This window comes from Varroa destructor, unplaced genomic scaffold (assembly GCF_002443255.2).
Source record: "Varroa destructor unplaced genomic scaffold, Vdes_3.0 BEIS01000002.1, whole genome shotgun sequence".
Lineage (NCBI taxonomy): Eukaryota > Metazoa > Arthropoda > Arachnida > Mesostigmata > Varroidae > Varroa > Varroa destructor.
Window position 1 is genome coordinate 541,017 of NW_019211455.1, and position 24,076 is coordinate 565,092.

At 41.2% G+C, this 24,076-nt stretch overlaps 1 protein-coding gene across 10 annotated transcripts in view; it reads right to left on the minus strand.

The window, feature by feature from the left end:
- Positions 1 to 2,420: 2,420 nt before the first annotated feature.
- Positions 2,421 to 24,076, minus strand: part of Gat (sodium- and chloride-dependent GABA transporter) — a 60,791-nt gene continuing 39,135 nt past the window's right edge. For 9 of the 10 annotated variants that reach the window (XM_086979438.1, XM_086979434.1, XM_086979436.1 and 6 more), the window contains 7 exons: positions 17,724 to 17,855; positions 16,143 to 16,374; positions 8,120 to 8,387; positions 7,484 to 7,681; positions 5,939 to 6,418; positions 5,403 to 5,570; positions 2,421 to 4,328 (listed from right to left, as the gene is read on the minus strand). In XM_086979438.1, coding sequence (XP_086835564.1) covers positions 4,221 to 4,328; positions 5,403 to 5,570; positions 5,939 to 6,418; positions 7,484 to 7,681; positions 8,120 to 8,387; positions 16,143 to 16,374; positions 17,724 to 17,855 — 1,586 coding nt within the window. In that variant the 3' untranslated portion in view covers positions 2,421 to 4,220. The remainder of the gene's footprint in view (positions 4,329 to 5,402; positions 5,571 to 5,938; positions 6,419 to 7,483; positions 7,682 to 8,119; positions 8,388 to 16,142; positions 16,375 to 17,723; positions 17,856 to 24,076) is intronic. The other variant, XM_086979439.1, reaches the window with a different exon arrangement.

Sequence of the window (24,076 nt, forward strand, 5' to 3'; positions counted from 1 at the left end):
ATATATTGGTACTAGCATTATGACTACTGTTTGTCGATATACATCATCCTCGTCAAATATTGCTATTACGCTTACAGTGATTTTATAAAGCTAATCCTTCGAGCATTATACAAACTCGACGGCGGCAGTTGGCTCTTTGGAAGACTTGCCCGAAGACTGCATCGTACGTTATTTACTAATAGGCATTCACGCTACCGGGCTAATCGCGGCTTGTATCATCAGCTTTGCCCCACTCCGACAGCTTTAAGTAGGTTTGGTGACGCAAAACTGAGCTCCCCGAACGCTCATTACGCAATTCAATAGTAAAGAAACCGACAATTGGGACTTTTACAAAGGGTTAAAGGATTCGTACGCTACGCCACAGTATGCGTTATAGTTACTAGTAAATATGTAAGTTTTATAAATTAATAACATGATCAATATGCGCCATCTGTCGGGCGTAGTGTCAAATAATAACTGTTACGTAATATTCAACTGTCGGTATTCAAACGATAGAATATGTCTCCCTTCTGGTTTTTTTTTTCTCATTTTCACCTGTCTATTAGGCTGAAGTAGCTGTTTATCTATTGCACTACTCGGAAATATGGCTGAATTGATTGACAACGGTTAAAGAACTTCTAGTATTATATTATTAATGATACTTATTATTCATAGTACATACCCGAGTTCATTATCTTCACCAAGCTATCTTCAAATTAGCTAGCGTTCACGTATCAACCATCGTATGGACTGGGCGGCCAGGACTTATTTGGCCATTGATTATCATCAATGTATATTTGTAGTTAAAGTTAGGCGGCAACGTTCAGCCTGTTGTAGGCATACAAGAAATAGGATGTTCGTCTTTGCTGAGGCCGTGTTATAGGAAAACTGATCTGGACTTGTGCCTGTCTCACGTACACAATTGTACGGCGCCCAAGGTAATGGGCAGGACTATATAATCGGTCAACAACGTACTCGGCATAACAGATGCGAGGCTTTCCATTGTAAAATTTAGTCTTCCTGCGGTAGTAATATGTGCCTCAAATATCGGAACGATCTGGCTGTGTCAGTGACACATAGTAGCATTGACGATCCAACTATTCTGTATCACCATCTCAAACATTACAGCACAAGCAATGCGCTTTATGGGACGGTTTTCCATCTCCATTTATAGCAAGTCGAAGGAGCTCTGTGCGTCAATAATATAGAGGTCTATAACTAACCCCTTTTTGCTGAATTTCTCGTATTGAATAATAAACCATACCTATTTCCCTTAAATTTTTTTTGACGACGCAACACATTCAACAGTGCACCCTAAAACAGGACTTAGACAAAAGCCAATATAAACGGAAGCCTGCTAAAAAAAGCCCCAAGAGGGCTGAATTTCTATGAAATCACTAATCCGTATATGCATGGGAGGGTGACTACCATAAACAGGGTGAAATATACCGTCAGGGCAACTGATGATTGCTGGTCCCATGTCACTCGCCTCTGGGGGTCATGGTGCTTTCGTCCCAACTAGATAAATATCACATCTGGGCAAAAGATAACCGTTCTGCCGCACAAATATTTTTCAAACGTTTTCTGTAAAAACCAAATGATCATACGTGAGCGTGTCTGTGTACACGTGAGTGTGTCTGTGTACGTGTGAGTGTGTGTATAATATTAGATGATTGTTTGATTAAAAGAGGAAAGGGTTCATAACAAGCGGCCACCTTCTGAAATTTCTCACTGCGCCATGACCTTCAGAGATCTTTTCGCGGAAGATGATTAAGTCTCCTCTTTGCAACTGAGCTTAACTCGCAAGGCTCGGTAATGCGGACCCCAAAAACATGCCCAAATTTTACTCAAGATCGCGCGGTGTCTGCAATGCAGAAGGTTTTAAGAGATGGAGATTTTGCTTTAGAAGACGGTTTCGAGGTTATGTTCGTCTGTTCAGTTCTACTAGGCTAAGAAATGCACGTTGATGTATATACATATCTGATTTAGTACTGACCAAAAATTGGCCTGGCTGTTTTGCTGATGAATGTATAGATAGGTAGATAGATAAACTTGATTAGATATTTACCAATGGCATCTACTTTTTTTTTTTTTTATAATACTTGGGAAATGATGTATATACTGTGATGTATCCATTTGGCTTTTTCCACGATTAATGATTACTGTTACCGTTATTATTTTAGTTATTGAATTGAGATATTGTGTTGAAACTCTAGTTCCTTTCTGCTATTGTTTCCTATATCCTATCTTACGGTTAGCTCTATTGTAAATGCTAGTCGTCCCATTGTAGTAAAACTGCTTAGGTTTACAGGTTGTAGGCCGTATTGTATGATGTTATTCCGCATCTTTTTCGCAGAGCAGGCAGTACTCCTTCGTTTGCCTAGCTTTATCTTTGTCTGTATCATCAGCAACGTTGTCGTCATAGTGAGTGAGTAGACTGATTGACAATACAAATGATCGATCGATCGATCTGGCTTTTGGACTTTTATTAGTTTGTACCAATTGTCACGATGGCTATGTTATCGCAGAGTTGCTAATTATAATAATGAGAGTAATTATAAATAACATCATCATAGAAACTATCGTAGTAGTGATATTGTCATCATTCTTACCAAACGTGTCTATGGGTGATACGTGGCGCTACCTTGGAGTATATTGTATAGCAGAGATGATTTGCTATGGTGTGATTCAGTAAGTTTTGGCGCTGACTTCTTTCTTTGTAGCCATTCAAACATACCTTATTATGGATACCACGTGCAATCTTGCGGTGACGTGCAATTTGCACGCTAACTCAATAGCCGCATTAAGGCTGTACACCGACGACGCTGAAGTTCGATGCGAACCCGTCTACTATTCGTATTTATTTTCCCTCCAATTTTCATGCTTAAATGTTTGTTTGCTTTCGGCGCTTACCTCTGACGCTCTGTTGTCGATTCCAGTCAGGATTTTTCTGTTCTAGCTTCCGCTTACTCTGATTCGCTTTCGCGCAGACCTTATAGTGTCAGACACTCGCCTTTCGTTCGGTACACAATTATTCAGTTTCCCGCTTCTTCACTCCGCCCTCGGCCTTTCTTTTCATTATTGTCTCGTTCTGCATTCGTCTATAGAAAAAGGCTACTGGAATGGAAGACATTACTAAGTATGATGTTCATATAGTACTAATACCGAAATGATGGTACCATGCTAGTGTGTTACGCTGTGATTTCGCTGCGTAATGCATTTTGGCTAGCCATCTTTAATAGCATAGAAGTCGCCGCCTTATTGAGACGAAAGCGGTTCGTGATCGCGTTCCTTCATTTTGGCCGCCGCGCTTGGCTATCTTCGGCGGCAATACGCTGCCCCTGCGGAGCCGTGTATGGTGATACGGTAGGAAGTCCGTATATGGCTGAGGGATTTTGTGTATGTATGTATGTATGTATGTATGTGTGAAGGTATTCGGAAACTAATATGATGATGATGATGGTCGGGCAAGTGGCACCATACTTGTTGCCCTTATAATTCCATTTTTCTTTTTGATTCAAACCTGCGACCGTCCACTTTATTCTTCAGGTCTCGTCGTGGTTCAGATTCATTTGTTTTTTTTACCTGGTGGTAATCTGGTGTCGAGATAATTTTTGGTCAATGCTTCTACGCTTCATATATATATATATCATGGAATAATATCGTGAATATGCATACTTTTTGGTTGCTTCTTAAATAAAGGAAGATTATTAACATAATAAGCTAAATTGCGAAAGCATATATATATATATATATATACTTTCACATTTTAGCAATGGAACAATGATGCCAATTGATATATTACTCATCAGGGTTACTCCCAAAATCATCATGTTTGGTAACGCTGTCGCATGAGAGTCCCGCAGTCCACTTCGCAATCTAAATTACGGTAGTCTGCTTCAACTGGAAGACCCTACACATATCGTAACGTTCTGAAAAATCTCGTTCAATCCACATAGGCCAATGACCGTCCTGAGCAATTGTAGTGCCTAGAATTATGAGGATCAGGTTCTAAGGTGAATTCCTTTTGACTGCTAATTAATACATGACGTGCAGATAGCGTCTGTCATCCGTCAGTTACTACTATATGGCTATTATTATAACTTGTGCATTAACGTAGATACGAAGTCTATACCAGCGTAATGTTACAGGCATATTGTTCTTAGTAGCAGCGTATTTTTTGCAATGTCTGTCTAGGCAGCGTTGCTTGTCTGCGAATCAACATCAGATGGGCCGTTTACTTAGACGGGGGTGACCGAGCTATCCAGCTTAGAGTCACCCTCGCGGTGTTTCCTCGCCCGAATCTCCGTCTCTACATCCAGATCGGGCCGAAAGAGCTCTTTGCATCTCTGAAAAGGACAACATAACGAGAACAATCAGATAGGGCGGTGTTTTACTATGCCCCGAATCACGCATGATTAGTGGATCTGGCAACAATAAGGCCATAATACTTGAAGGTTTCCGCAAAGCAACGTGGAGCAAGGAAAGCAGAAGTTTTTCAGGCAATTATAATTTACTTCTAGTGCTTCTTGCATGGTCTAAAGACCGAGGCGAATAAATTATTTGAATAAATTGTGACGGTTTGAAAGAGTTTGTTAGTGGAAGATAAACTCTTTTCGGCAAACAACCCAAATACGCTTCTGTAAAGGAAGCCATTCCAAGCCAAAGGCATCAACACAGAAAGATTGCAAATCATCTTTGGTGCTGCGAACACAGATTGCTTTGTTTCGACTTAGGCTAATCTACGTGTCGCAAAAAGCCGTCGTTGAAAAAAGAAATAGCCGAAAGTAGGTGGCTTCAGCTCTCGTTCTGTTTGCCTTCCGGGTGACGCTGGTCGATGAGCCTGTATCGGCAGTAGGAAAGGTGTAGTGTCCTATGGAAGGTTTAGGAGCAAAAGGAGGCAACTAGCTAGTATGTCGGTAGTTTTGTACAAGTAAAAGTAACGAAAGCTTTTCGAGGGCACGCGAAACGAGGTAAAGGCATTGACGTTAAAAAGGAACTCGTTGCGCAAGTTTACCTGACGCTAGTCTTAGGAACAAAGGAGACTTCCCAGTTGTATCTAGGGGTTACCAAATCAACCAAAGGTGCACATAAGATGGCGACTATAATGCTGAAAATTCGTGTTTACTCGTTTCATATCTGCACCTAAATAAAATTCAAAGCCGAGGGCGACCTCGATAGTTGGACGTATAAGGGCAAACGAATATCGTCTATTACGTGATTTCAACAAAGATGCTTCTTACCCTCGTGAGATCTCATTTACGGGAAAGAATATTTTTAAATTATTCGAATTAACGATGAGCAAAATGGGAAATGAGGAAATAATTGCATATGTTGCTTTGCTACATGTATATGATTTGATGTGCGTAATAAGTCGAACTAAAATTGCGACCCATTAATCGACGTATCTAATGTAGACCTACCGTTCTAAAGTCTCCTGGTGTGACGCAGAAGAGGTATGCCGCATAGCCCGGGATGCAAAGCATGGACGACAAGGCGAGGATCCAGCCTAACACTTGACCCCACCAAGGATACTCATAATCAATGTACCTCAGCGGCCGATATTGCACCAAGCTGAATATAAATACTCCCTAAGGTACACAAGAGGCCAGGTTTGATGCGAAAAAAAAGTTAACACGAATGCGCTTGATACTATTTGGTATAGATGGATGTTTTATTTAGCATCAGGTGAGTAACTTCAGTGTATCAAATGAGAAAGCTCACAGTACAATGGAGCGTTTCCTGTATTGACATTAGCATTACTGCGCAAGTGTTAATACAGTACGAAAGGCGCTCATAGGCAGCGAAATTAGCGAAATTAAAAGCAAACTTAAACTGCCAATTAGGGTGTATGTGTGCTATGGTCCCCAAAAGCAAACAACCAAAGGAATCGAATAGATCACTGACATTCAGATGTTATCAAAATACGAGTAGATCTTTGCTCGCTTATACTGCTTACCAAACAGACAGCCGGGGTTAGCGCGACCCAACAGATCTTCCACCAGATGCAGGGTCGGTAGCCGATCATGTCGGTAAGATTCTGGTAATAGCGATTCACGCCGTAGCTCCATGAGATAGAAATTACTTCGAAGAAGATGAGGAAAAGCAGGGCAAATCCGGAAGCGGCATAATACTCAAACAATTGGAATACGTACATGCCTCCCTGCGTTATGAAGCTGATACCAATTGCGTACGATACTAGACAGATTATGAAGATGAACAGTTCTTTGCGTGGACGTAAGGTCCTGGGGTACTCGTCGACGACAGCCGTGATGAAGCCTTCCAAGGTACAGAACTGTGAATCTAAACCCAACATGACTATCATAAGGAAGAATAATACAGACCATAGCGGAGATACGGGCAATTGCAGAACGGCTGATGGGTACGCAAGAAAGGCGAGGCCGGGACCTGACGTTGCCACCTCCTCGATTTGTTTACCCTACGAAAACATAGAAAATGAAACGATTTGAAATGCACAAAATACAAAACATAAACAGTATGAGTTACTATGTAATAAGTCGCTTACGCTATGGAAATACAGAGCAAAAACGATGGGATCACGTTGAAAAAACGGGTTTATCCAGTTGCTTCGTACATATAATAATGGTTAAGGCTGATATTTCCTTTGATATGAAGAAAATTGTTAATATCAGAAATGATATTAACTATTAGAATAGAAATATTCTTGAAAGAAAAACAACTAAAACTGCTCAACTATTCTTATCTCTTTCATTGCCAGACCATACTTTGCTCAGAAGCTTATGAAAGAAAGATCCCTCCCTCCCTCCCTCCCTCCCCCCTTAATTATTTATACGTATCTGAATTGATAATGTCGTTCAGTTATTGCGGATCGTACTGACACAAGGCTTAATATCTTCTGAGCTGCCTGTCTGAATTGGAACGTTCATACTGTGTCGCTAATTGAGTTTGATACAATGGTTTGTATGGCCTTCGATATGCGTACGAGATGGGCGGTACAAAAACTGGAAGCCAATTAATTGTTTTTAAGTCAAAGAGAACTTAACACGAATAGCTGGGCATGCCAAATTTCAGCACCTGCCTGAAACTCACAGAGACCTAGGCATCTATACGTTGTCTGTCCGTATCCATTCCAGCTCATTCTAATCGATCTAAACTACTATGATTAACTAATAGTCGAAACTTATTTTGTTGTCCTAAATAATTTATTTAATCTCTGGCTACGTTGAACGTCAGTATGTATGTCAAATTAGATTTAAAAGAAATTTTGATAGTTTGATTAAGAATACAAAACAACGAATAAAACTATGATTTGCTTATGATACATGCTAAGCCAATTTTCGAAAAAGGGCAACACTGATAAAATATATTCTAACTATATAATATATTGACAGTAACACAAATAGCAGTAGTAATGCATTGTTTCTATATGATGTATAATCAAGGGCCCAATGTTGATAATAACGGGACTGCAGTAAATCATCCAGCCCATACAGTTCTTTGCTGTGTTACAACTGAGCTTCACCTGTGAGTGGGCCATAAAGCCGATGACTGAAAAAATTACGAAACCGGCGAAGATCGAAGTGCCTGAGTTAACGCAAGACACAATGAGGGCATCTTTATAGACGTTGTTGTGGTATTTGTTATAGGAGCCGAGCGCGATAAGCGATCCCAGGCCGAGGCCATAGGAAAAGAAGATTTGTGTTGCTGCATCAATCCAGACCTGCTTGAAGCAAATAAGAAAATCTAGAATCAGGACCTTCCGTTCTTCTCGGTTTGTCAAGTACCTACGAAGTATTATAGAAGACCAAACCGACTTAGGAGACGGCGCCCGGTGCCCTAGCCTTAATAAGCCGCATTATTTTAATCTTAAACTTGAACAGCTTTGTCGTACAGCTTTTGTTTTGTAATTTCACATTGACATAGAACCGAAAGTTGTAATCCTCCATTGTTTCATGTCAGTTAGTTGTAGTTACGTTTTGCACTAATGACGTCCGGAGATACTTCCCTTGATTTTTTGATTATCCGTAACTTCAAATAATGAAGATCTAGAAAGGCTCGTATCGTGGATGATTTAGCTTTGTATATATATATATATATATATATATAAAAGATATAGTTAATTTTATCATTCGATTACCGAATATACCACACATCCTACCTGCGAGTCACTAAGCTTGTCAAGGTTGGGCGTAATGTAGAATTTGATCCCAATCATGGCACCCGGCAGGGTGACTCCTCGAACTAAAAGGACGACAAGAAGAAAGTAAGGAAACAGAGCGGTGAAGTACACGACCTTTCCGGTCCATTTGACGCCCTTCCAGATACAAAAATAGCAGAGAATCCACGCAACGAGCAGCGTTGTGGCTAGGGGCCACCGGATCTCTCCTGGCTCGTGCAATCCCCTCGTGATTTGAAGCACCGAATGCCTGTCGACACGCAGACAAGGAACAATGACCACGTCAGCGCATAACGACAAGTACCCAGTCAAAATTAACATTAGACTCTAATGGTACGGGGCAGGAAATTACACAGCTATCCAAAAAAGTATATTTTAGTTTTTTTCTCTAAACTAGAAAACTGCCTATAATCGTCGCTATCGCTTATAGATGTCGTTATACCAATTTCGTGCCGAACGTTTGTCGTTTTATGTTGCCGTCTGCTGAATAATTGACCCTAAGAAACGATGACACACCTGAGTTTTTCGTTGGCTTAATATAGCCTGCAAGCTATAAAGGCTAGGGTAAAATTGCTGATAATCTAGGATAGGTTTTCTGTAGTTTTCCGTTCAATTTTCAAAACGTTAATTTCTATCGCCGTTTTTATTCATTCCATACCTAAACACAATAGTTGACGCCTTAGAATCATTCCACCGTGTATATTTGACCGGACAACATGACGCAAGTAGTACTGAAGATAGAGTTATCTGGGCATATTAACTTTAACCAATTGAAAATTGAAGCAATCATTAGTGGAGGCAGATGAAAAAGTCGCAGCATATTTTCAAAGAAACGTAACGAATAACGACTTGAGTGCCAAATTATCTTCCTGAGTTCAAAGTACCTCCAAGTTATACCATTGTATATATTCATTCTAGTGTAAAAATTACATAGTTAACCAACCGGCAATCCATCAAAAGGTCTATACAATCTTGATCTACTATTCACACTATCTTTTTTCTACGCGCTCTCCAACAGCCTGCAGAGTGTTCTTTTGCGATTTCGAAGACTGTACCTTTTGCCAGGATCCGCGTATCACACACAGTTCTTACGGACTATATATGGGAAAGGTATAATTAAACATTCTACTCAGAATTCTTCCAACATACAAAGTCGTATTTGCTCTACGCAGTAGGAGAGCGTGAAGCTCAAGCAAGTTTCGTAGGTATCCCATTCTGGTTGGAAAAGAGTTTGATTTGATCGCCAGGAAAAATGGCTAGTTTTTGAAAAATCCATAAACAATAAGTTATATATATATATTATATATATATATATTATATATATATATATATATATACGTATATATATATATATATATATATATATATAGAAAATAAACAAATATTCACAAAGAGAGCGTTGATTTTTAAGTAAACGCTTTTCAGGAATTGCCCGATTTAAATTGTCCACAACTGAAATCAGACTGCTTGAAACATAACTTTGCTTTGGAATACTCGCTAGCGCTTCGCCTTTTTACTTGATACATTGTGTCTTTAAGCTTAATATCGCTATATAACAAGCGAGTCAGGCGCCACCATATACCTTATTGCAACACTGACCGCTAGAATTAAAATGTAAGAAATACAATGTTCCTCCTTGAACAACAAAAACTATCGGTTCCAATGTTTTGGAATCGTGTCGTTACATATGTAGCACCCTAGTCGAACTAATGGGTAGAAAAGTTTCGCTCAAGAGGTACGTAAGGATACTCGAAAACTCTGAACTACTTTATCGAACAGCGTACGCAGGGACGATCCGATCACATCTAACAAGCTGAAAACAAGCACTTCATATAAAGGTAAAGGACCCCACTTGCGAGTTCTCCATAGGAACTGTCGAATAATGAAAAGAACGCATGGCACTAATAAATAAGCTCAACCAAATTATTTCTTCAGCAACGTTAACCTCGTTTTCTTGCCAGTTATAAATATATGCAGGTACGTCTATTTAGTACTCGATAATACTGGCATCATTTAGTTGGATGGCGCTTCGGTGAAGTCAAACATAAAGAATTTCTTGTACTTTTCATATAAAAACACCCTCAATTTTTACTATTTAATATTTGTTAATTTATTTGTTTTCAGTATGCTTTACGCCACATTTAAATTGTAACATTTGCATGCTTTCGACTTGCCAAAGGGCAAAAAAAATAGAAGATCTGTAATGTGCACACGGGTATTCATACCCGACTATTATGCACTCGTCTACAAGCTGGCTAATTTCTCACGGTCGTTCCATGCTTCTCGTATACAGCCACTTCGATAGACGATTCCATCTTTGCTTGTCATGTACTAGTCCAAATCGTGGAGCGTCAGTTAAACAAACAGCCGTATCTGTTTCATCCGGAAACATATCCAATGACGTTTTCAGCTACTTTTTTCAGTTGTACTTCTCTAGCAAAGCATGTGACCGTCTTCTCAGCCGAGAGATTTTATGTTTACTGGCTAGCTGTACAAGCATAAATGCTTTCAATACTCTGTTCTACTAAGTATAATGATTGGAAGTGTCACGTTTGTCTAGCGTGTTTACGTGTGGCCCGTAGATGTGCTTCTACTATTTCCGTTTACACGTACATATCCTATGAGAATATTGATAGTAAGTGGCAGCGGCGCCATTTGTCTACATCAGACCATCAAAATTACACAGAGTAACCAGCATCATTCGCTATAGCTTGTATTACTTTCCAAATATATCTATGCCGCTCTATACAACAACGTGACTGACTGTATTGTTACAGTTGGATGCAGTCACGGTAGAATGGCACTGTTAGAGGAAGCCAGAGATGCTTAGGTGACCTAGAGGGCGGTGCCACAAAAAGAATCGACAAACTAGAGAATGGTCGTTCAAATGGTGCATCCGGTGGCCTGAGAAGTTCTACCCAGCTGTGACACTATTGGCCATAATGGCAACGCCGTGGGTTGGACTCGTCTGGCTGCAGATCTGTCGCTTCGATCGGCTGTGACATTTCGCTTTAGACCAAAGCAGCTCTCCGCAGTCTCACTCTCACCTGCCCCGTGTGTTTTGAGACACACGAATTCGTTGATTGGAGTATTTACGGTTTATTGACGACCTTGGTCGTCAATGAGTGGTGCCACTCTTCATATACACAATAGCAGTACCACAGCATGTCACGGCTTCCTGTTCAGTACGTATTAGAGATCGTACTGCACTGGAACCAACGCACCTTGACAGCTGAGCATTTCAGATTGGACGTAATATGTTCGCACTGCTGAATTTGGCAAACGAATGCGGTCAAATAACATAAGGACGTTGAATATAAGTCGTGTTGCAATTAGTTTCGAATGCTATACTACAAATGTAGTGGCCTTAGGCTAGAAGAACCTGGCTCAAACGATTCGAGCGAGTCAGCTTATGACTATACGCGGTCACGATTATTGCCATTGAGAAGCCCAGCAGGAAGTATTCAGGAGTTTCCGGCTGGCTGTGTGGCACTGCCTGCCGGAGTGTTCTTTCACTATTCCCGTATTTCCCGAGCTTTGTTTCCACTATCCCAGGCCATGCTGAAGTGAAGGTAGAATTGCGAAACCTCAAGGAAGTCATCTACTGTTAGCAGACGTCATTTTTTTTTAGGCGCAACGCATACCTCGTCTTGTTCTTCATGCAGAATACCAGGGTGGCCACCCAGTTTCCCCTCAGCAGCCACTAATAGCTGCTGCTCTGTTCAATCCCGATCCCCAGCTGCTTGAGGCGTTCGCTTCCATGCCGACCTCAAGCTAAGCGGAAAGGAAAAGCAGGGAGTCGATCCCTCGTTGTTCTCATCGTTTGATGGTGCTGGCCGCCGTTGTTTCTAACGGCAACGCCGCAGTTTCCACCGCCACTTTGCTAGACTCCAAAATTGTCAGAATTGTCCCACTTGCGACACGCCAGTCATGCGCGAGCTGGCGCCGGCTTGGCGCCCTGAGGGAGGTCTCAAAGGAACAAAAGGAAAGATTACGCCATCCGAAATAAGGGACATGCGTGCAATCAAATCCAATCAGAAAGAGACGAAATAACTCGTAACTCTTGAACCTTGATCAACCACAATACTTGCTTTCGCCCTTGCAATATTCGGACAGAAAAGCTTTTCTTCGGGCCTGACCGTACCTGTTTTTCTGCAGGTACATATACATCCACAGGAGACACGCATGTTGGACTATTTGTTGAGAATTGCTATCTGCCTAGTGGCTAACAGTTTTTCTGTGAGGTACAAACAAATCTTTTGTCGCCCTCGATTGCCAACGGCGCAGCCCCTAACGTCGGAACCATCGGAAACCGATGACAACCACCGACCAGCTTAGCATCTCATGTCGGTCCCAGCTTTGCCTTTTCAGGAGTTGTATAGGCACAAACATAGGCCAAACGACATGGAGAGACAGACATATCCTTCTGCAGCAGAAGGCAACGATACTGTGGTATGATCGCCGGTTTAACGAATCAATGGTCCGTGTATGGACAGTAGGGTCGTATCACAGAGGCTCCGTAGTATTGCCAGTCGATAGCTAGCAGTGCAGGGCGATGCGAAGGCAAAATATGATGCCCAACTGATGAAGCAGCACCGTATTACTACAAGTTTTGTAGTGCGGCTACTGGCGAGCCAGCCGTCAACGAATAGGCATGAGTTATGGACACTATCGCGTCATGCCCTGCTTGCACATTAACGTTTTCTCGGTCAATGCAGCGGCTGTGATCCAGCAAAAGGACGCGAAAAGCACACTCGTAGCAAATGCGGAAGCAAGTTGCCACCTTCGATTGGAGTGGGATTAGGGCCGGATTTTCGAACAGAGATCGACTTTCATCAGTGATGATTTGGTTGCTTCTTGCAAAACAAATATGCCCGGCTATCAGGTAGGTCTTAATGACTGCAGCTGGCTGCCAGCAGCTGGTCAAGACCACTTATACCGTTCACATTCAGGAAGTGAAGCCTTTTGAAGGCCGCAGTTCAGAAGAATTTGGTTCTGGCGGGTCATCGACGAGTTTCGACTATTCTGCTATCTCGCGAACTATCGTTGTGTAATTTAGTTCGCTGTAGCGCGCGTTGTTTCTAATGGCAAAAATGTGTAGGCACATGGAAAAATGGCTGATTCAACATCCAGGTTGTAAGCGGTTTTCATAGTACGTTGTGTGCTTGCGGACGGTCTCAGCTGTGCTCCGTCGCCAGGTATGCTGTCCTGCGAGTTTGAGCTCCTCCATCTTGCAGGATGGCATCCACTGTGGTAGCGAGGTGGCTTCGAAAACCAACGGAGTAAAATACTAAGCAGTTAAAGAAACGCAGTTCGCGGAGTATTCGGTTACGCTGATTCGCACCTATGCCCAAAAAATACTAGAAATAGCATTATCTCGACTAAAAACAAGATTTTTAGAAGAATAGCTGTGTAGGGTCTGAGAAACATATTTTGTTCTTTAGGGGAAAAGTAAACTAAGTTGTTTTTGCTTAGAAATTGTTTTAGCAGTGAAGAACCTAATACGAAGTTTCGTTCGCCGGACTATTCACCGAAAGCCGAAACTGTTGATGCAATCGATACCCGCCCCTTTAAGAACACTTATGGTCGTTACTGGTCACTAACCAAGCCTTTGACACGAAACACACGGAAAGATAGAAAACAAAGCTTTGCTTAATCGAGTACCTTTGGGTTTGTGGTACACTAAGCCAGATGTGTAGATTTGTGCGACGGTCGTATTGCAAGTGCGTTTCAGGATTCTCCGAATGAACAGACAGTGGGCAAGCTTATTTCAAGCCACCAGTTGCCACAGATGAGGCAACGTGCATGGGCGTATTAACAACCAATGCCATTCTGCACCCTTACATGCTGCAGCGGCCAAAAAGATAGATGGCCATCTCCGTCTGGGCAAATGGCAAGTGCCGACCCCTCTGATAGTGGCCAATACCTAGACGTTTCTTTCGAGCCTCTTTTTAAAATAACGTCGTAAAAAGCTATTTTTGCCCGCGTATACTTTCTCGCTTAGAAGTTCTATGCGCTTACGCGTTAACACCAACGTTCTGCAAACGTGCTCATTAAACGTGGCTACAATGTAGGTTCATTGCCAACAATGCATGGGGTTCAAGATACGTCCCAATGCAGTTGTCTTGTTTTTTTAAAACTTTTATGTTTCCGTACGGTGGAAATGAAGTTCTGGAGAGCAACCAAAGAAATTCAGCTATTGCATTTCTTTGGCTGCTCTCCAGAAAACATTTTCCGCAATTATGAGATGATGGATTAGCTCCACACGGCGACCACTGCTATTACTACCGTTTAGCCTTTCTGTGCCTGCCTTTGACGTTAGTGTGAACGTTAGTCGTCAGTGCGAAGTGCAACAAAGCGTTTGATGCTTGTAGGCACAAGATAAATTGATCTGAGAGATCCTCAGGAAATCTGTTGAGGATTCGGCAGCGTCAGTCAAGTAAGGCTTCATATAGACGGACGAGCAGGCGAACGACCACCTGTCGATTCACGTATCCTTTTCTTTTGTTGTTCGTCGTTGATTTCCTGTTTTTTCGCTTTATTTTCCGATCGTCTTAACGTTCGAGTCGAGTTGCGCAACCACGGCCGTCCGGAGCCGTCCCCGATCGAACAAGCCTGATTTGCTGTTTGTCGGTCTTCAGCCTCCGCCAGATCACCGCGCCACTCTAGGCCTAAAGTCGGAAGACAGGACGAGCTGCTAGATGCATTCGTTTTCCGAATCGCAAGGGCCTTTATTGCACTTCCCTATACCTTACAGCTCTAGCCGTTTCCGCAAATCTCACAGCGCCGGCGCTATTCAGCTACAGGTCAAAAAACACCGATAGGCCAACAGCTTTTGTTATGGCGGAGATCGTGGCGCCAAGCCATAGCGGAATGCAGCCGAGCAATGGAGTGAGAATATGAATGAAAGAAACGCTAAAGCAGACAATTTCGAAAAGACGAAAAACAGAGAACGGAAAAGTACAAAATAAATAAAATGACGAAAAGGTAGAGGGGCACCTAACAGAGGGCGCAGATGGAAAAAGGCAGCGAGAGAGAAAGTTCAAAGCTGCCATTTCAATGTCAAACTCGTTAGGAGTCCCGTCGTTATCCCTTATTTCTTTGACGTTGCATACGCCAACAGTCATTTTTCGATCGCGAAGGAAGCCCGCCCTGTACGTCGCAGCTCCAGTCGGCGTTTATAACTATACGTCAACCTGTATGTGGCTGGGTACAATATCGTAGATGCCTTTTGCATAACGTGAAGTAGATAGAGTCAATCTGCAATTTTTATTATATTGGATTCACGAACGTAAATACATGAGGTAAGATTTGAAACCACTTTTTTTTTTAAACCAGCCAACCAAATAGGTTAATTTAAATACTTATGCACTATTCGGAATTAAGGAAATAAATTATATGGGAACTAACACGATTGGAAGCACGTTTTCCTTTTCTTCAGCTAATTAATAAGAGTTTGAAAAATTGCATAGATCTAGTAATACAATAGTATTTGCTTTTCTACAAAGGGTATCGCTTGAATAAGTGAATATCGGAGTATTTCAGTTGCCTGAAGCTGCTATAAAGCAAAATGCATCGGTCAGTGTGCTGTGCACAGCGGGGGGACTTTATCTCTGGCGAAAACGATTACGTCTGACTATGTCGTATGTAATCAGTCTGAATACGTACTGCAAAGGGCATAATATGTACGACTTATAGTCCCGTTGTTTTGACTGGATTACACAGAGAGGTATATATATATATATATATACCCGGTCCTATCCCCTCTGCTTCTGCCCCTTCATCCCTTAAAGCAACTCAACTTGTTAATTAATGATAGAAACGATTTTGAAAAGTATTCGGGCCATCTCAGGGTAAACAAAATAACGTCTACTGAATTGATCGTTAATCTCATGCAGATTGATTAACCATTTGTCACCTTGCTGTCATCTAGATATGCATCTACATTAAAATGAAAAGTCAGCAGTCGCAACTTAATACACGGATTAAGACCAACTCAACTTACTCCCAATATTCTTTAACGGGGCTGCGCACGACGTTTGCAGGTAGGCACTCGGTTGTGCAATTCTGGGGCTCGTATTCTGATCGGCAGTTCTTCGTGTTCCAGGGATTGTCGCAAGTTCGCCATGGTAGATCAGGTGCGAGTGATGCGTAGATATAGTAAAAAGCCCACGCCAAGACCACGATGTAGTATGTGTTGAGCCAGAATGACATGACCGCGGCCGCATAGCCGACGCCTGTAAACAAGAGTATAACCGTAGAAATATCCGTTAGTGGTAGATTCGTCACGCAAATAGGAAGCATCTCCAGTCCGAGCTAGTACCTAATCATGGCTTGAACTTTTCTGGCAGTGATATCTGTTAAGCATCTCTTTAAAAGATAGGTTGTTAATCCGCGTTTTTCGTTTAGGAAAAACAGTGAGCGTTGAGCATATTTAATGTTAGTCTTTATTTAAAATATTGGTCAGTATTAAATGCGAAAACTACTGTGGATTTCTATTCTAACCAGGATACGGGTATCAGTCAAGCAGATATAGTGTCAGTACTACATATGTACAATACCGCTGCTTGAGGGTTAGGGGTTTCTTGTTTAGGATGATTTTTAGTGAAATTTAATATGCATGCTTTTCTATCTGATGCTAGATCGGGAAAATCAGACGCTTCGCTAAACCTAAATGAAAATGGCCCTAATTAAGAGTTGAAAATAATCATAAAATACTTCAAAATTCTGTGTAACAGTGTCGTACGAAGCAATGTTAGCAGCTTCGAGTCAAGAATAATATAACTGAAAGCTATAGAAAAAAACAAAGGTTCATGGCTAACTACAGATAGCGCAGTTTCTATCACAAGTGGTTCATTTCAGAGAAACACTTGATAGCGTACCAATAACTTGTATGCAACCCCATCCGCAAAGGAAAAACTCAAGTGTTATTTCTGTCTTCTTTTTACGCCTAAACCACAGATGTGTACCAATGTTTCTAGATCTAAGCTCTCAACACAAAATCTGATTAGAACACCTATAGTTTTACTTCTAGCCTCTCATATAGCGCATTTTTTGGGCTTCATAGAATCCTAATATAACTTCCCTTGGTATCGTAAAACTTTCTTCTCCCAGCTTGCAGCTGAGCTCATTTAAAGGAGATCTCATTTGTGTTCCTGTGGACAGGGCCGATTAGTGCATTCGATATAGGGATAATCACCTAAGAAGCGATTTCTTTTTACTTATTTCAAGTCAAATCGTTTATCACACTATTTTTGCAGCAATTTTAAAACCGACAAAATATATGGAAGCCAAATAGGACCCATAGACTCATTATATTAGAGCTCGTCATTTCTTAGCACATATCCGATAGCTCTATAAATGAAGCATTCCTTGAATTCGACTAATTTTCTACCTCAATGATAACTTCGGGGCCTTAAGGGTTAGAATCTGTCTAGATATGCCTAGACGAACTCGCGATTAGTGATCTAACATATCCCATTAGAAATAGAAAGATATAGGCGATAAAGAGCACTATCTACTTTGGCTGTTCAGAAAAAAACTCTAATAACCTAACGTTAAACTCATTTCATATAACGAAACGTACCTTTGAAAATTGGGCATATCTTCCAGACTCCCAGCCCACCTATACTGAGGAATTGACCGAGAGATGTCTCCAAGAAGAAAGTGGGAATCCCTCCCAGAAACAATGTCAGCAAATAAGGCACCAGGAACGCGCCTGAAACAGAATAGAGTTCAACGAAGTCTTTAGCACTGTCGTTCCGATTTCCGTTTTAGACTGTATTATTTATCAGCTCTTGTATTAGACTTCGGCGCTTTGATGAATTAAATTTGTTGTTGAAGGGACAACACTTACAATTAACCTACTCAGAGTTCTCGGACGATAGATTACATAATCCTCCGACAACTTGTTGCTTTAGCGCATGAGAATCCGGGTATTATTAGGTGAAGTAAAAATGTCGGCTCCGAGAAGATAGTTTAAAAGGCACGTGTACACATAAGCACGGCGAAATTGGTCTTACAGTGTGACGAGATACTCAACATGAATCGGCAGACAGCACCACTGAGTCCCTCCGACGTGTATGCGGGTCTTAAGAGCAGCTAAACATCATTGTGATGCAAAATATGGACGTAGGGCCTTTTCAGTTACGTCAGAGATAGAGCAAGCGGTAGCGCTGAAGACTTAAAACCAAAAAATCTCCGGTTCCAATCCGGCTGGACATACGCAAGTTGAAGCAGTCTTGTGCTCACAAATTTATTAAAATCCATTTTGAAGATGAGCTGTTGTATAGTCCGTCTTACGACCTGTCTGGCTAGCAATATAATTGGCATGGTGCACAAACAGCTGCGAAATCGGCTATGTCACTTGTTGTTTCGAAGGCACTCTATTACAAAAAGACAATAGCCAATATACTGTATAATTAGCTGGTAAGGTCAGAGCGCCATAATTCTACGGGATTGTCGATGTTAAGCCTACATGACGCCACAAACCAAGATAATCGCCATTTTATGCCATGACGGCTCCAAAACAAGAATTGATATAGGTACACACATCTTTCTTCGTCCGTTTAATATAGGCACGAGACATTCATGAATATGACAATACATTCGTGTCGCAGAGGCACTCAAAAGGCATCTATGCTTCGAAGCAAGGCTGGATTAATTAGAAGGTAAGAAGCTGTTCGATCGTTCTAGGGCAACTAGCAATGAGGGGTTGTACAATGGGGTGCTGGCTGCGTCGTACCTTACTACTAGAAGTCAGTTCGTGATGTCGTTGCGTGATGACCGATTATGCTAATGAGTCATCTGAAGATCGCCGAAAATAAGTAAAGATATTTGGAATATTTTGAAAATACGGGTCTTCTGAATATTTCGTTCAAGACTACTGAATATTTTCTCATTGGCTGAGAATTTTACCTATCCTACAGATATTTTGGCAATAGATGTATCTATGTGAAAACGATGTTTATGCTGATGGTACCTTCGCCAACCTACTATAGGTAATATTTTCTACAAGCTACCGTTTGTAATCGTAGAATTGTTTCTCAAGTGCAGGTACTTTTACCAGCTTTGTTAAATGTTCCATTGCCGAAACATTTTAACGTACACTGGATCTAAGCAGAATTCTAGTTAGTTTCACAATCTTATTTTATTAGCAAGGAAGTGTGATAAGCTCATACGGTTTAGTGGCAACACACAGTGGCCTTGTTGAGCGATCGCGAGCTTTCCCCCAAACATCAAATAGTTATTACCTTTACTATATTTTTACGTATAATTATGTATGTTGATGTTTTTTAATACAACTTATTTAATACCGGGTCTGGATTCTCCATTAGCATACTGTTTCACCATGCCCAGATCGATAAGCTTCGGGGATAAAACGTTCATTCTGTTTTCACTGGATATTATTCGACAGCCGGCGAATGAGAGATGAGCGAGAGAGAGAGAGAGAGAGAGAGAGAGAGAGAGAGAGAGAGAAAAAGGAGAGACAGTGACCCAATTTACGTATACTATCATATATCTGTACGAATGCTGAACAACCTTTCTTTTCTGTTAGATCTAAGAAAATTGCCTTCGTCATTCGTTGGTACGGTTATGCTCGACAACTAGATCCTGTACGGCTGCGGCGGACAATGAGACGAATCGCTTAAAAATCGCGCGGACAACGAGTTGCCGGGAACAAACCTGATCTCAGTTATAGCTGGCCTGGTGAAATACTGTTTTTCCTTGGGATACGGTAATGATATAGCGCAAGTGGGATTCTTGCGCAGAATCGTTTCCACGAATCTCGTTCGTGTGCACAGACTTTGCATGGAGCTCGTTCATGCCATAAAGAACAACTAGCAAGATCGTAAAATACGGTTGTTTTGCAAATAACAATGGCCTCGAAATATATAACGGCTGGCTCCAGGAATTGGTATTCAAAGGCTAGCTATAACGAATAGACGTTTGCAAAAAAAACTACTGCAGCAGAGGCTATGCTGTAGTATCAGCTGGGCATTATGACGTTTAAGTCAGTACATTTACAGTGACAGCTACAGCCTGTAACTTTCCCATGGGATCTTGTATATGGACTTAACGACGTACAAACGTTACGTGGGTTGCAATGGAAAACGCTGAGCTGCCACCATCGGCCGGAGTATGTGAATATAAGTATGTAATAAACAGTGCTTCCTGAATGAACTCTGTTATTATGGTCCTTATCATCTAGAGAAATTTGGGAGTAAGAGGCAAAACGCAAGGAGAAAAAAAACTAGCGACCAACCGGCATGTGGCGCTGTTATGTTAATGATCGAAATTTGTTTTTTTTTTACAAACACTCGCTAGTTCCCGGGGTGACTAAATTAACCTTCGTACGAAGCCAAATTGTTGATAAAAACTGTTCGGTGGTTGAGTCCAATCAAGCAGCTGTTGGCAAACAGCTGACGGGTTTTTGTCGGCACTAAAAAGACGCTGACTGCTTTGTCAATGATCGACACAGCGACCGATGGGGTCTTCGTATAGATTCAGTTGCGCTCTTCGTGCTGGTAGACTACGGTAGGACGGATCAATATATGACAGGACTAGCTTCGCCCAGCGAAATAGCGTATGAAGAAAACCTAGGAAGTTTCTTTACTTGAAAATCGCTATGAGGATTAACGCATTGATCAATGTGACTGTGATCTAGGGCCATGTGAGATGACGTATATTGCGTTGGGCGTTACACTCTATAATTTCGTATACTTGTTATACAATAGAAGACAGAATTTTAGCCATGCCCAAGACAACACATCTACGTACTAATCATGGATTTAGGGCTTCTATATATAACCAATGGCTCGTTTATATCACAATAGAGCACTACTATTCCCTAGCGACTGGTACGATGCTCGAAATTGACTCGCCCAAATTCACCACGGGATACGTTGCTTAATATTATTATTATTTCACAGTAAAGACGTACAAAAACAAAGCATGAATCAACAGTGAACGCCATGGCTCGTATCCAACAGGTGCTTATCTACTGTGCGTCCTGCTCTAGATTTCGTTTGAACGTCTTCACTGTTCAGGAAATTCATTAAAACTCTTTCAAAGATGGTTTCATCTTTTTCTAATAATGAAAGCATATTGGTGTGCTTTGCGTCAGGCGTTCTAGTACTGCGATGGTGGGGCATCCATCATTTCTAGGATCACAAGTTTGCCTGGCCAGTGTACCACTCTAATATAAAGCATGTGACCTTTAATGTTCCTAAATATACAATCGCATTATATGGTCCGTGTGGTAGTGGCCACAATTTATGTTACAATGGAGCTATATTTTGCAAATCTGGCGAAAGTACCCCCATACGTTTTGTATCCGAACGATTTCTATCCCCAATGAATTCTTGAAACCGAGATCTCGTTAGCCGAAATGCAGCGCGGCGTATTTTCGCACAGGTAGCATGGGATTAGGACAAGGACACCATGTCCGGAAACGCTCTAACGATTTTGCAAGAATAGCTGTTTGCTGCGAACCTTTGACGACAGTTGCATTTTCGAATCACTAATGTTCATAAACTGAGTTTATGCATCAAAAGACGTAACATGTCTTAGTGAGTTTACATACGATATAGACATAAAAGGATCAGGAATTTTCATTGTGCGCAGCCTGACGTTCATATAGGACAAGACGATTACAGCTGTTAAGCTTTAGTTAAGAGAACTACATAAAAATTGACAGATGTGTTTGGAATATAATGTTTACAGAAAAACAGAATAGGCTAATTGTAGTTCTGAAAGCGCAAAATGGCTAATCATTTGACCATTTGAAGCCGAATGGTAGCAACCTTATTGAAGAACTAGGACGTGGATGTCCTACCATGTGAAATGGTATGACTTGCAGCTATAAGAAACTAGGCCAAGAAGAGCTTTCAGGCTGCCCCCTCCACAAATCAGACGTATGAGTTTCCATTGATAATTCCATGGAACAAACCTGAGAGGAACAAACAAAGGAAAGGAATAGAAGAACCATCCAAATGCTTTTTCCAAAAGTCCTTAAAATGAAAGGTAACCATTACCCGCCTATGATTTAAGATGCTAATTAATTTGAAACATGAAGTCTATGGGGACACCCCTTTGTAATTGTTGTCTGTTGTTCTTATTTAGTAAGTAGTGGTTTCGAAATTATTCGCACTCGGTTATGAATCTCTGAAAACAAATCATTACCTGTTCTTCGAAAAGTATGCGGGCATTGTTGTGATGCTTGTATATCTGACTGAAATTTCTTAAAATATTCCGACACCAAACATTTTTATATTACAAGTAGAACATGTAATTTCCAAAATAACAATACGTGTCTGCGCGCTACTCTCCTATACCTATAATAGAATTGTGAACAGAGATCGAGTAATGAAGGGTATTTTAATCGTCACAATCAAGGCCTTGTTCTTGACATTCAAGGATCAACCTGTGTCATTCAAAGGGTTCTATTTACTTCTCGTATTACGACAAAACATTCTTTGAAGTACCACACGCTACATGCTGCCATACGGTGTGACTAGAAAAACGGTATATTTTTCCTTCGACCATTTGTATTTTATATCCTTATGGTATTACCAACATAATTCAATTCGTAACGCCTGCATTGTAAAACGTCCAGTCTATGTAATGTACTTCGACTCCATTCAGGTGATGCATGTGTCAAAAAAAATACTACGGTCGATACGCAGCCGGACAAGCATGAAATTAGCCGTGGGCATATCGGTAAACCATGGCTCTGTTTAACGGGAATCGCGGTTCTTCGTCAACTTACCCAGGCGACTCAATCGGCGTTGTGGAAAAACCAGTGCTTTCAGTAAAGAGATCCAGCCCTTCACAGTCGCGCTGAGCTACTCTAAATATAATGCGTTCTGCCAATTTGCAAGCTCGTATATAACCCAAGAAAATCAGGCGAAGAATCAACAAACTCTTTCACCAAGAGGGGCTTGTGTGCAATAAGATTCTTGCGGAACAGCGGTTTCTGTGACTACCGTTACCGAACTTCAAATCTTCAATCAACATCAATCAAACGACATCGTTTTCAGATGTCCAATTATTATTGTGCGGGACGCCACCCTCTCAGATGGACTCAGTGAATCGGCATATATATATTAGACGCGTTAATGTCTAGGCACTCGACTAATTACGCCTGCCATCTTCTGCTGGAATCATGTTCCACATGATTGTGCATCATCTAGAGTTGCCCGCATAACTCTGGAAGGGGCAAATTATCACTGAAAGTTTAAAATATTATCGAATTGGAACACGTATTTTGGGCCGATTAGATCCGTACTTCTACTGGCCAAATGGTCCTATCTTGCACCTGAAGTTATGCCAGTTACGTGCTAGCTAATAGCGAAGAGTGGATAAAATTATGTTGCGCTTAACTTGCGCACAGTAATCCTGTTTTTAATATAGTTTCTTTACCTATATTTTCCGATAGATAATACTTATGGTTAGTGAGCGATGACTTTTGGCTACGAGTCACAGCGCACTTAAATTCAATACATTCATCCGATGAGAGAGCGGAAAAACGGAGAGCAAGTACCCAACTAGATGGTATAGGCATTTAAGGTAGTATGCACCACGGCAAGGAAATCGAAAATAGTTTAAATTCGTTGTTCTGGACCATCAACACGACTTGAATGGACGCTTGTAAAACATGACCCGTTTCCTAAGCGATTTTCCATCGGAAACATAGCATTTGACGTTCGACAACTGCTTGAGGTAAATTTAGGCCTTTCGGTGAACAGTAATATGTACTGTGCTGATCGTTTACGATATAGGTTTTAATCGAACTACTTGAATGAAAATGAAGTACCCTATATATAACGCAAACAAGGTATCTTAAAATTTTTTGTTTAAAATTGGTTAATACAGGTTATGAAATTGCCCTCGTAAACGGCATAAATTTTCATCCTAGTTCAATATTAAGTTTTAGCG